Raw genomic sequence first — 14,067 nt, 5'->3', positions numbered from 1 at the left:
TGTCCAATGCAAATAGGGTCAGGTACGAGGTCCAAAAAAGGGAAACTAATTATAACAGGGTTGGGTACAAGGTCTAGGTTTGGAACCTACCCACTTTGGATCCAATCACCCCTAGATAAGTTAATAATATGCCGGTTCTTTCTTTCCAAGATGAAAAATTAACAACAACAGGGTAGTTCTTCACTAGGCTGAGCAGGACCAGCAAGAATTCCGTAGAATATATACATAACGATCCAAAAGGAGATACTTCGAAACACCCAAAGAAAAAGAAGCCGAGATCTAAATGGAGTCGCAATCCCCATGACACAAAGGATAACAGCATTGCAAATTAGATAAAGAAGATTCAAACCTCTTGCTCCGGCTTAGGCACCTTTAGATTGTGACTAGATCCAAGAGCCGGCTGCAAAATGCAGTAAAACATATTAAGCGCTTTCACAAGAATATCAGAGAAAATAATGACAACGGGACAAATTGTCCCTCCATCTTTATATCTGGATATATCATCACAACCCAGTGTCTGTTCTTTGAGACAGCCATCATTGATGATGCAAAAAGAAAAATCAGAGTTTCCATATAATATTGCCCATCTTGATTTTCACAATACTCTGCACATCTTATATTGAACCCTTTCACCGACTCCCAAAAATAGAAATCAACCTCTTCCAGGAGAAAATAGTGATGCAACAAATCCTGTATGCTATGATGAGCATTAGTCAGGCCATTTACCATCTGATTTCTTACTAATCAATGGAGCAGAATCATTAGAATCCAGAGTAGATTGTTAAGTTATAGTCAACATGCGACAACTTGGCTGCCTAGCAATAATGAATTGCAAGTTTGACAACAGTATCAATACCTTGCCCTGAAGACTCATTATGCTGGACCTCAACAATTCATCACCAACTATTGACCTCAACCTCTTGATGAAGTCATTTCGAGAGATCCTCTTGGTCTGACGAATATTGAGGAGGAAGATTAGACATTGACAAAAAATTTATAGTAAACAGGTGATTATAAGAGTGATTGATCAAACATGACGCACCCTGAAAAGTTTATAATTAGCATCGATTGTGTTCATATCCTCGGCAGCAACTTCTTTTGAGATGGCATCAAACAATAATGGAAACGGCATCCATGGGGATTTGGGAGTCTTTGCAGAGCTTGACCCCAAGGTATTATCTTTCCCCTGAAGTCTCTTCTCAAAGTTCATATGAAGTAGGAGGTAGACATGGCAATTAATAACAGATTACAAAAAGCATTGGCATCCTCACAGATGCAATCAAACTAACTTCAAAATTCTGAAAGTACGGACACAATAAAGGCCATTTCCATTGAATATATAGTAGAAAGACAACATATAAGAAACTCCAGCTCTTGAATCCTCCAAGCTATGGTAGATAAAATCACTTGGCCAACAATTCACTCTCAAACCATCCTAGGCCGCATAAAGATCCTCACTAATGAAAGAATCCAGACGAAAAAAAAGCATTCACTCTGGTTTTTCAGAAAAGACGAAACCATCAAACAGGCATTGGAAAAGGCACTAAAGTCTTATATAGAAGGAATTTCCTACATAGCCCATGGTGACTAAAGACTTACACATGATACTAGATGGTTTTCTCCAACGGTTACAACGAAAAGATCTCACTCTCACTCTCTCGGAGCAGATGATAAGCTAACATACGAGAATAATCTCTGGGTCCTCAAGAATAAGAACCTGACATGGAAGCAAGTCAACAGCTATCAATATTTGAGATTTGGCAATCCTGACTATAGGTTGTCTTTAGGGGTGTCAATGGATCGGGTCGGGTTTTGATGTTACCCGACCCGAAACACATTAGACCCGCATCGAAAATTCGGGTCAGGTTGGCTTTCTAGGTTTTCCTCTCTTTTTTCTCGTTTTTTTTTTCCACCTCCCTTTTCTCTGGTATAATTTTTTTGAAGTAAAAGGACATTTAACTTTTGAAGAACAAATTTCTGACCACATATTATTTCCTTTTTGAAGGAGTTAACAAAACAAAATCAGGTACATCAACATGCTTCCAAACCATGATGATTGGTTAATAAAATTGCAGACAACCAAAAGAGCATCTACTCTGCAGAGAATGATTAATCTTATGCATTTTACATATGGTAAACTCTGTAAGAACCCAATGCAGAAGAACCGAATAGTTACTTAAAAAAAGGACAGAATCAACATTAGGTGAAATTACACCTCACAGATTCTTTGCAACTCTGTTGACCCGTTCATTCCATTAGCAAAAACACGAAATGCAATTTTGCAGGTACTTGCGAAGCCGAAAGCTTCCCCATTTAAGATGCTTTATCAAAACCAACCACATGCCTAGCATAATCTAGACCAAAATCACTACCCAGCGCCCAACCAACTGCTCTAAAAGCTAAGGAAACGCAAGAAGTCGGTGCAGATTCTGCAATTTCCATGAAAACTGCGCACAGTCGGGTTACTCACAGCAAAAGAAAAAAAATAAGCAGAAAAAAACGCAATACCACATGCAGATTACTCGTAGCAGAATCAACACAGGGAAGAAAGCAGAACCACCTCCTACAAACAACGATCGAGATAAACGAAATCACCGAAACAAATAAAAAGCAAAATCCAAGCGCTCAGCCTCCCTTCGATTCCAAGCAAGCACACACAGAGCATCTGAAAGCTCACGTGGAGAAACAAGTCCATCACCATGTACAGTAATCCAGCAAGCCAAAGAGAGAACACCCATAACACGCACACGCAGAGCAAAAAAAAAAAAAAAACGCAGGAAAGTTGGTGGCGAGCGGAGGTCGGCACGAAGGAACCGTCGCTCATTGAAAGCACGCGAGCAAGATCGACACACCCACGGCGGCGGCGACGGCGGTGGCAACAGCGGCGACGGCGGCGGTGACAGCGGCGGCGGCGGAGTCGACGACCGGAGAAGGCGCAATCGTCGCGTCAAGAGGGTCAATAATGTGTTTGGGTGAAGAGTGTTTGGGTTTGGGTGAGAGGAGAACGTGTTTGTTTCAAACACATAGAGCCAATAATGTGTTCAGGGCTGAACAATGTTTCGACTCTAACCCGACCCAAAACATGTTTGTTTTCTTGTTTCATAACAATTACCCGAACAATATTAAGACCCGAAACATGTACTCAACTTGTTTTGTGTTTGGTTCGTGTTTGGGTCGTGTTCGGGTCGGGTTTTTGGACATGCCTAGTTGTCTTGCTACTGAGTGACTGATTAACCCATCCCACCACCTTTAAGCAACTACCAGATGTAAAGGCAACAAAATCAATTTAAGTTGCACTCACTGAGTAGAAGGTCCAGAAGGAAAAATGACCTGAAAAATACTACTTTAACTATACAAGAGTATGGTCTAGTCAGCCTTACTGGCTCCACGGGTGACTGGCGTAATGCAGCCTGATCAACAGGCCCTTTACTAACTGTTGTTTCCAATGGCACATTCCGGCAATTCTTTCCAGCTAGATGCCCTGCAGCACAAATAAGATTCCCTTGCTAAAATGTTCACTAAAACTTACATAAAAAGGTTCCACATCAGTTCAACAATACAACATTTATGCCTACCCTAGAAACCAGCTCATTCACTCATATATTCTTTCCATATACGTATCTATAAAAATCTAATAAAGGTCTCACAATCCACTCACAAACAATCCCATTGCATTAATAAATTTCTTGAGCATGAAAATATGAATAAGTACAAGAAAAAACATTGCCCAAGATGCTAAAAAAGCAACACAAAAGTTCGATATCAATACTTCAAATGAGAAATTTCCGCAGTAATAAATCACCTCCAGCGCTAGCTCGAATCTTGAAACTTATCACAAATTCTGGAAAAATGTGTGTGTTCATATTCATATTCCAAACTATATAGTACTGTGGATTTTGAAGATCGTCAACTCCACTGTCAAAGTTGCTGCTGCTAGGACAGAATTGTCTGGATCCAGGATGGACAAGTTCAACAGTGCCCAATATGACACGACAGAGCACAACGTGTTTTACCCCATTTTCATCATCATCACAAAACTTTGCACTGCAAAAGATGAGATAAGCTGAAACACCCTCTGAGGCTCAGAAAATATAGCAGCAATTACAGAGTATTATATGAGAGAATTATCTACCATGTATATCTACTTCACGAGCTGCTACTCAAAAAGTAAAAAGATCACATTTGAACTAGCACCAATCAAATAAAATAACAAAATTTTTCCCCAAAGGATCCCAAATGATGGTAATTCAATATTTTCCTAGACTCCGGTATTTCCTACAAGTTATGTGGTTGATTAGTCCACCAAAGGATAAACCAGCACAGTTCCCAGCATCACATTGAAACAAAGTGGAAATGCTATTTGAACTAAATCAACTAATTGACCACAGGGAAGGAGTTGACTAAACCTACAGTTATGCTCAAAAGTTAATGCTTCACCTACATAATCAAGGCCAACAATCTTGCAAAATGATCCAATTGAAGATTGCAATGAACAATATACTTATACTTAGAAAAAGTATCCATATTATAACCAAAAATAAACAAACCTAATATGTGTATTATCGACAGATGTGAGATGAACTCCAGAGCCATATGTACACACTCTCTTAAATCCACCTGCACTGGGGCCATGCATCATAATACTATGTACAGCATCCTTATTAGCTGCAAGCCAAGCATACTTAACATTCGGATCCCCACGAAGATTTCTGGTGATCTCAACTTGCTTTTCAAAGAGTTCCAATTGAGATTGCATCGAATGACTAAAGCAACAGTTAATTTCAATTATGTCTGAACACATGGGGAACCCCATTCCCATAACAAACATGTCTCTAACGGTATCAGAATTCAGTTGCTGATGCATGGGTCCAGTTTTAGTTTCTAATACTTTATTCATTAGTTGGCCGCCCCCAACTATATCCTCCAATTTTGTATCCAAAGGTTTATCAAGTTTAATATTATCCTCTGCATCCTCGTTGCAATCAGCACGAATTTGGTTAATTTTAATTTTCTTGGCATGGCAACTTGACTCTTCAACACCTTCTTCCATATAACATATATGGGCTCCATCTATTTCAATGTTCAGCTGAAGCTTAATCTCTTGCATCCCATTTGGTATCTCAAAAGAGTAACCAGAATCAGCCTCTAACTCGGATTGGCAGGACTTTTGCATCCCAGTAGTGCCTGAATAAGGCTCAGGGAAGAAGTGGCGACCAGCTTCGTCAATCCAAGCAATATGTCTTTGTGAACCTGTTACAAAATCCCACTGGCTCATGTACAAGATATCCAGCAAAAAATGGCATCCATTGGACTTCACTTCAATTGCTGGATTCTTCAACTCAAAACTTTCCTTGATCAACTCGACAATGTAAGTTGGAAAATCATTCCATTCATTCTCTTGAAAGAACAGAACCCTTTGTGGCAGGCTGCTCTTCATAAAATGTGTGTAATTCTTCGAAATAGAGTTCCTTGCCCGACAACTGCACTCAGTCTTGCATCCATCTAGTCTTTTACGTTTACGGAGCTTGCCAACTGATGAGTTCGAACTAACTTTTTTTGGAAACAGGGTACCTCTCTGCCCCTCTTCATGTCTTGCACCTCGAGGTTTGCACTTAACAGCTACGCTATGCACGTGATCCAGTGCTTCATTCCACCTTGCTTCCATTACTAGATGAAAACAGTGCAATTCAAATTTAAACACTAGAGTAGGACGACATGATCAACACAAAGCTTTCGCATAGAACGTGCCCAGTGCTTCATTCCACCTTGCTTCCATTACTAGATGAAAACAGTGCAATTCGAATTTAAACACTAGAGTAGGACGACATGATCAACACAAAGCTTTCGCATAGAACGTGCCAGAGAAATCATGCCATGAAGTGGAGAAAAATTTCCTGCGAAACAACAGGAAAACCAAACCATTCAATTTCAGTTTGTTAGAAATAAAATCATGGACCGTTGTTAGCTAGAAGAAAAGCAATGAATTGTCTCCAGACCCAATCACAAGAACACCTACCAATTACTGGCGTCAACGGACATGCTGCGCTAATCTCTCCTTCACCAAACATCCTCTCAGTGCCGGATCTCCACACTGAGCAAAACAGCGAGCTCTATGACTGCGCTGGCACGCTGAGCGAGAAGCTCTGCAATTCTTGGATCTCCCACTCAATCAGCAGCTACCCAAATCTATAACCATATCACAAAACAGCAGGAACTGAATAAGCCCCAGAAACGAACTACACAAAGAGATCTACCACGACCCTCCATTATACACACATAAACCTACCTAATCACGAAATAACCAACGATATAACCAAGTCGATTGCAACGATCTACAGTGCATACCAACACGAATCACGAATTTCCCATAAAAGAACGGCCATTTAAAGCAACTGCGAACTCCAATCAAGTTGAACCCTCATTCGATCGGAAATCGAACATACAACTACCAAAGACCTAAATTTGACTCTGTTCGTCGAGTCAACCCTCGTCTAAAACAACGTACGACAATCAGTGGATCCGCACAAAGAAAGGCAGCAGCAGAGATTTGACTTTACCTTGCGGCGCATGATCATGTCGGAGCGGATTTGATGCGCGGTCGATTCAGCGGGAGAAGAAAATCGGCAGAGTAGATTGCGTTGTTCTTGTTCGTCGAAAGAAAAGAAGGGATAGGAAAAAGAAACAGAGAGATTTTTTATTTTATTTTTTCTTTCTTTCTTCTTTTTTGAATATGTTTTGTGAGGTCCAAGACACAGAAAAATGCCGACGTGGGCCCGTTCACGTGAAAGGGGTTGAAACTTCCTTTCGCTTTTCCAACGTTACAGTCCCAAAACAACCACCTTTTTTTTATTCTTTATTAAAGAGTATATATAGTTCGAAATAATATTATTTATTTTTAAAGTAGTACCTAATTTTACTGTTATAAACTTCCATGCTAAGGTAAATTTTTGGAGCCACGATCTATTTGATACCGGATAAACAGTGTCTAATTCTATTCTTTTATTCCTCGAAATAAAATAAGGATAAAAATTTATTTAATAATTTTTTTGTTTTTGATAATAGATTAAAAATAAAATTAAGAAGCAAAATTTTATTCCCGATAACAACTTCATAATAAAGACGACCTTGTGCAACCAAAGCAAGGATGAACCTCGCCAACACCTGTGAGGCTCGAGACGAGACAGCCTCACCTTGGTAGCTAGCGACGCTCTGATGTAGTCGCTAGCCCTTGCCTAGCTAGAGACCAATTAAAAGAAGAAAAATAAGAAAAATATAATAAAATTAAAAGGAATTTTAAATCACAAAAGAATTTGAATGTCATGCCAAATGCATTTTTATCTCGAGAATATAAATTTTGAACAATTACCAAATACTTTCAAATGCTCATAAACTCATCTAAATAACGTAATTAGACAAAAAGCATTTCTGAGTATAAATCGTTCCTAAAAATGGAATGATTATCAAATAAGCTTTAAGTGTATGAATTTCACCTCGTGTGCTTGTTTGTTTTGGGCTAATGAAAGACCAACGAGAAAAAATTATATTGAATTTTAGAAACTCGTCCTATTTGTCTACTGTTGAAAAATTGAGGCGATTGTAATAAATAAAGAAGACTAAATTTTTTAATGCTTTAAATAGAATAAGTTAGAAGAGACTTTATATCATAGCTAATGGTTTGATCTTATGATATAAATGACGGATTAAGTAAGATTATGAAGAGGATGGATATATTGCGGGTCCTAAAACTTGTCATAACAATCCAATTAAGTCTTAAAACTTACAAAAAGAGTAATCGAGTCAAAAAATTTTATTAAATTGATGAAATCAAATCTTTTCGTCAAAATGCCGACGTGGCTTTATATCTCTCATGTGATGCTAATATAACTAAAACCACATCGTTTGGTCTTCTAATAGAAAATTTATTTAAAGTATATTAAAAAATAATCAAACTTTTAAAAGTATAACAGAAGAGGAAAAACCGGGTGATCGCCACCACCCCATCATCACTAGGAAGGGTTGATAATTAAGGGGATGGCCACTGAAGGGTTGGTGAGGGTTGTAGCCTCCCCCACATCGGGCTAGGCCAACTAACCCTCATCTAGATTTGGTTGAGGGTTGTAATTAGTGGGGCTTGATTATTACCAGTTGAGGTAATTCAGTCATATCAGGCTAGGGCGACTAGTGCTGATGTGGCTAAAATATGAAGGATAAGATTAAAAGGACATTTGTTTTGGTTCAAATATCCTTTTTAACATGATTATTATTTAAATAAAATAAAAAATAAAATAAATAAAAGAAGAAGGAGTAGGAGGAAGAGGAAGGAAGATAAGATGGCAAGAATTGTTGTCCCAACACCTCACCATCGGTGGAAGGAGTTATTGACGGTGGGTGATAGTTAGCAAGGATCGCCAGGTAATTAACGGAAATACTCGATTGAATTAATTTGACAAGTTTTAGAATTTAATTGAACTTTTATAAGTTTTATGACTGAATTGGAACTTTATGACAAGTTTCAAAACTTTTAATGCACTTCTCTCATTATAAAGTGTTATATCAAAGATCCATAGTAAATAAACTCAATAGCAAACTCTATGACCGTGTGACTTAGGCTATAAGCTAATGCTATAATTAAATTTACTTGTGTAGACTAAACTCTGCACTTCTTTACAAACTTTCACAAATTCATGTAAAATATAATGATGAAACTAGTTTAACTAAACACATCGTTCAAAAACCAATTTTAGCTCTAAACTTATTGTATAGACATCATTTCAATCCTAAACTTTTATCTAACATTTCAATATAGCTCTTCTAGTTGATTATTATCCGAAATTGCCAACTTATGAGTCTAATTATCGTCAACCAACCTACATAGCACTACCAATAACAACTTTCCATATAAGGACATCGTTTTACTTAATTTTATGATTTTTTTATCATTCTTTCCTTATTCCCTCCTGAAAATCACATGAGCTTTTAATTACGTTTTTTTTAACAAATATTAATTACATTTGATAGTTAACATTTTTTCAAAGATATATTAATTCATTTATTTTATCTTTCATACGAGTAATTGTAATTTTGGGTTAATATTGTATCATAATAATCATATTTTATCAATTAAACTAAATTATTTATTTTTCATTTTTTTTATTTTCTTCTTGTTTTGTAGTTGATGCGAAAGTGGTATGATAAACATTTTTAATGGCAATTGAGGATTATATGAACTAAAAATGCTTTATCATCTTAAAATGGAAAAATAGCACAAATGGTCAATGAATTTTGATACGATATATAATATCGTCCCTAAATTTTCTTTACAATGAAATACCCAAATTTTAGTCCAACATATAAAGTGGTCCATAAATTTTTAATTTATTTAATATAGTTATTGAACTATTTGTTAATATTCAATATAATCTCAAATTATATGAAATTGTTTAAAAGTTTATGGACCACATTAAAAAAATTAAAATTTCAGTAATGACATTATATATTGGATCAGAGTTCAAAATCATGTTCAACAAATAAAATTTTTAGGGATAATGTTATACAGTAAATCAAAATTCAGAAATCATTCATCTTGTTTCCCACTTAAAATTTAACCCAAAGAAAAAAAAAGAAAAGAGAAAGGACAATAGGGTACACCTGCGGCTGTGGTCCTTTGGGGTTCAAACGTGCTCTTCCCTTCGCTTTCGTTTGCCTCTTTTTTCTCTCAAGCAGAACTCGAAGGAGCTAGCAAGCAAGCAGCGATGGCGAAGGAAGGCGATCTTTGGGACGATTCCGGTCTCATCAACGCCTTCGACAACGCCATGTCCAAGTACAAGGTACTCTTCTGGGTTCCTCCTCTCCACTTTTGTTCTTGCCATCCTCAAGACTGCCTGAAGCATTCGAGTTCATTGTCCTGTGCTTCTTCTTTTTTTTCTTCCGTTGCTTTTGCTTGTTGATAGCTCTAAGGCACGATGAGCCGCTAGTTACAGAGACAGAGGACGGTAATAGTCACCTCGTGCAGCTGAAGAATTTGGGTTGGAATGTTAGGATTGATGCATAGTGTCTATCGAGGCGGTATAGCCAGAAATTGATGCTCTTCCTGGGTTAGCTCCTTTTGTTTTATGCTTTTATTTGCGGCATGGATGGAATTTGCAAATGCCGGTGATTGAGGATCGGATTTTCTTCAGTAGTATTGGGTTGTTATATTGTGAGAATCCAAGTCATGGGTTTTGTTTTAATTAAGCCAAGTCGGCCGAAACAATGGTTTTTACTAAGCTCGATATGATTTTAAGTAAGCTCTGCTTGTCTTGTCTCGACTTTGATCTGGCAATAGTGGTAATCCCAGGGTGAGGCCCTCCGAGGATCGAAATTGACTATGTGGACCTCTGGTTTTGCCCTATTTGTTGTTCAGATCGAGGGAAACGCTTCTCTCTCAAAACCAATTCCTCCACTGATGTTTTGCGAATCTTTTGCTTCTTGACATGAGTCTCATTGTGGTTTTGATAGCTCAGGGAACCAGCTATAAGATAGATTCAAACCATGGCAAAAAGAGGAAAAGAAAAAGAAAAAAAGAGGAAGAAGAAGCACTAGCCTTAGACGTTGCCCTGATCTAAATGAAAGTCTAGCAAGCATTAAGATGAAGTTAAGAACTCATGATTTAATTTTCTGCTATCTCAATAATTGAAAAGGCATGGTGAGAACGAGTGGGATGAATAAATTGTTGCATCAGTTGAGGAAAACATTGCGTTGGGTGGCCTTTGGATTTTTTGTTGGAGACTGGCAGTAGATTGGTTTCAGTAGCACGTCTGGAGGAATTACGCCACCATCTTATCATTTCTGTATATGGAGCTGACTTATGGCATGGGTTATGGTGAACTAATGGGGACATTTATCTCTCTCTCTTTTTTTTTGCTCAGTCAATGCATGGCCAAAAGAATAGCAATGCATCCAAAGGAGTAGAAGTTGTTGATGAGCAGGAAAAAGGTTTTTCTTCTCCTGGCCAGGAAAATCACGTCACAATGTAAGCATGTAATCCTGGGGATTACCCATTTGTGCTTGGTACCTCCTTGAAATTTTAGTAGACTATGTTGTTGAACTTATCATGCTCTAATTGAATTAAAATGTGCTTAACAAGCAGATGCATGTATCCCGTGCTATAGAAAGCGTTTCTTCACAAAATGGAAAAGCATAATGTGTGTTTCCATCTGTGATGGATCATTGTTATCTCATATGCCTTCTTTTGATGCTTATGGTGTCTAAAGCCAGAGATTTGTTCAGAAGTTATTTTGGAGGGAAATATGATTTGTGTGGATATCTCTTATCAATTTATACTGAATGTCTTTTTCCATGGAAGGGCTTAACTTGGAATGTTAGACAGTTTTATTGAGTTATTGGGGAACTTCGATCAGCTTAATGCACACATGCTGACACAAATGTGTGTGGTCGAGAAGAGAGAAGAATGCATATTCACTGGTTAATCTTGCTATTCTTGTTTATGAATGCATAGGAGGGAAGAACCTAAACACGCTGTAGCATCAAATTGTGCAGAAGTACCTGGAGAGGCTAATAACGACCCATCGGTTAATGGAAACCCTTGTGTCGATGTGTTGGCTCAGGGATCTCATCCAGATTTATCAAATGGTGTGCCTGTACAAGATACGCTAGAAGCCCATTCATATTCTCAATATGCTGAAGGTTATGACCAGTTACTTGCCGAATATTATGAGCTCGAGCAAAAGAGGGAAAAGGTCCTTCAGCAGTTGCATCAATATGGTTACTGGAATTACCAGTTTCCTCAGGATGCTACTGGAGCTGCTCCTAGTGCACCGTGGACTACTGCTACTGCTGCTGTAGAGCCCTCTGTCCCTTCAGGCCACAGTTGTCCAGTTGGTAGTTCATGCTGCCCTTATGTTTGTCAGTCATTCGAAGCACCATGCCCTGTTTCTACTTGTTCTTTTGGTAAAACATGTGTCGGCCAAGTCTGCAACGGTACTCCTTCCACAACTCATCAAAAAGTGCCTGTCGAAGATTCTGACATTACGAGGACAGCTATTGAAGCTGCGGAGAAAGCACTATCTTCTTTGAAGATAGGAAGATCTACTGGTGAAGAAGGTGGATCTGGATATTTCTCAGGTCAGTATTCGGGTCAATTGTACAATCTTGATTAGGAAACTTAACCCTTTGTCTTGGAAAGTTGTGATTATATAAAGATAAGGAGTGATGACTGTTGAAAGAGAACAAAGCACTCTTTAAAGGCAAAGAAACTGAGAATTGCAGGGCTGAGCTAAAATCAGTTTTAAATAGCTAGAGTTCTTGTTGCATATAAATGCGCATGCCTAGAAGGAAGGTGGGGAGTTTGATTGAACTCTTGACATTTAGCTATGAGGAAGAGCTTCGATAAGTGGCAATGACATTTTACTTAGTATATACACAATGTTATTGCAAGCATGTTGCTGTTGGGCAAGCTTTGGCTCTAGTCTTATTCCTTTTTCGTATCTTATTGTTGAGTCATCTTTTGACAGTATATATTTTGTTCGCACTGAATGACAGATAAAGAGAAAAAGCTAGAAGGGGAAACCTTACAGACTGAAAGTTCCGGAACTGATCTTAGTGTTGTTCTGAATGCATGGTATTCTGCAGGCTTTTACACGGGCAAGTAAGTATATGTTCTGTGCTTATACTTCGACAATTCCCACCAATCGCCCTTTCCAAATTTTCACTTATTGCATGCTGCTCTTCAATGTGAGAATGATTTAGTGACAGGATCTAATTCAGTGAAAATGAAAAAGTTGAGGAAACAGTTCTCTCTGAAAATGGCATCATGACCTCTTTTTCAAAATTGAAGAGATTCTAGGAGTGATACTCTATCGATTCCGGTCTAAAACTAACAAAAAATGTTCCAGAAACACTGATTAGTTTAGCTAAAGGAGTAGGTAGAGCTCAGTTGGTACTCACTGGTCAACTCTGACTTGCTGTTTGCAGAATCTGTTTGTTAAAGACTTCTTGACGTGTGTGTGGTTACAGGTATCTCGTGGAGCGGTCTGATCGAGAGAAAAGGCATTCCTAAACGGTAAGAACTAATCCATGGTTTTGAGCTCCTCAGAAGCGAGTCTGTGCCAAAGTTTTGGACATTCGTATGCATGATTTTTGTAATTCAATAGTGTATGTTCTTGGACTGTGGGGTCCATCATGCAAGCTGGAAATCAGACCTTTTACCAATATCCCGAAGAATCTGTAGTTCATCTAGCATTTGCCAACACTTTCGTGTTGTGCAAAGGTTACACAGGCTTACAAGTAACCAGCTCATACGGATCTCATGTCAAAGATTCTCCAATTTCTTTTCTGAAATTGTTGCAGTGTCACTGTAACTTGGCCAGGAATCGGACCCAGAGCTTGATTCGTGCCCTCAAAATGGTGTCGAAATGAAATGGTTTCCCTTCACAAAGCATAAGGTCGGATTGGAGTTGGAACTTGTAGATTAAATGGGACGAGACTCGAATGACAATCCTCTATGAGTCTAGTTCAAGTGTCGAGAAATCACTTGTAAAATCGAGGGAAACATCTACACGCGGATGAGGTGAACCCTAATGGTCGAATTCCATATATCACTCGGGACTCACATCGTCTATAGTGTCAATGCTCATTCGATCTCGTGATGGACGGGGGTCGAGGCCGGAATGTGCTGAAATCGGATGTGTTTTGCTATGATTCTAAGTCGACTTGCGGTAGACTATATATTTCGGGCCCGTTGGGCTTCGAACCGGGCCAAGAAAACCGACCCGAATTGCAACGAGGATCTTAGTGCGGGATGGAGACACTTGATTTAATCTTCGCCCATCATGGTGCGGTTGCTGTCTCTTGTCGGAATGTGGTGGAGCATCGGAGCTCCTTTTCCATGGCATTTCGAGCACATGCGAATCCGGAAACCCCAAACGGCGCGAGGATATTATCCAAAGCGCCTTCCCCGCAGTACAGACATTCGTGGGGGCCCACTGCCCTCGTATTCTCTTTGGGCGTACGATCCCTCTCCTCGTGTTATCGCCGGCCACGTGTCCCACTGGTGGCCCCTCCCGATTC

The 14,067-nt window shown here is 38.8% G+C and overlaps 2 protein-coding genes across 3 annotated transcripts; one reads left to right on the top strand and one right to left on the bottom strand.

The window, feature by feature from the left end:
- Window positions 1–23: 23 nt before the first annotated feature.
- Window positions 24–6,713, bottom strand: LOC104443506 (inactive poly [ADP-ribose] polymerase RCD1). 2 transcript variants are annotated; one of them, XM_039313219.1, is made up of 9 exons: window positions 6,558–6,713; window positions 6,017–6,186; window positions 5,766–5,894; window positions 4,548–5,654; window positions 3,803–4,044; window positions 3,381–3,481; window positions 1,043–1,195; window positions 857–952; window positions 24–400 (listed from the first exon to the last, which is right to left on the bottom strand). In XM_039313219.1, exons 3-9 carry the CDS (start codon window positions 5,774–5,776, stop codon window positions 344–346), a joined length of 1,767 nt encoding a protein of 588 aa, XP_039169153.1. In that variant the 5' UTR covers window positions 5,777–5,894; window positions 6,017–6,186; window positions 6,558–6,713; the 3' UTR covers window positions 24–343. The 2 variants fall into 2 exon arrangements, with proteins under 2 accessions (XP_039169153.1, XP_010055260.2); XM_010056958.3 differs by having other exon boundaries at window positions 4,548–5,894; window positions 6,017–6,143; window positions 6,558–6,712.
- A 2,959-nt stretch (window positions 6,714–9,672) lies between these two features.
- Window positions 9,673–13,426, top strand: LOC104443504. The gene is made up of 5 exons (XM_010056956.3): window positions 9,673–9,827; window positions 10,908–11,011; window positions 11,498–12,123; window positions 12,541–12,646; window positions 13,015–13,426. Exons 1-5 carry the CDS (start codon window positions 9,753–9,755, stop codon window positions 13,055–13,057), a joined length of 954 nt encoding a protein of 317 aa, XP_010055258.2. The 5' UTR covers window positions 9,673–9,752; the 3' UTR covers window positions 13,058–13,426.
- Window positions 13,427–14,067: the final 641 nt, after the last annotated feature.

This window comes from Eucalyptus grandis, chromosome 5 (assembly GCF_016545825.1).
Source record: "Eucalyptus grandis isolate ANBG69807.140 chromosome 5, ASM1654582v1, whole genome shotgun sequence".
Taxonomy (NCBI): Eukaryota; Viridiplantae; Streptophyta; class Magnoliopsida; order Myrtales; family Myrtaceae; genus Eucalyptus; species Eucalyptus grandis.
The sequence above is the reverse complement of the archived record's forward strand: the minus strand, read 5'-3'. Positions and strand labels throughout refer to the sequence as shown.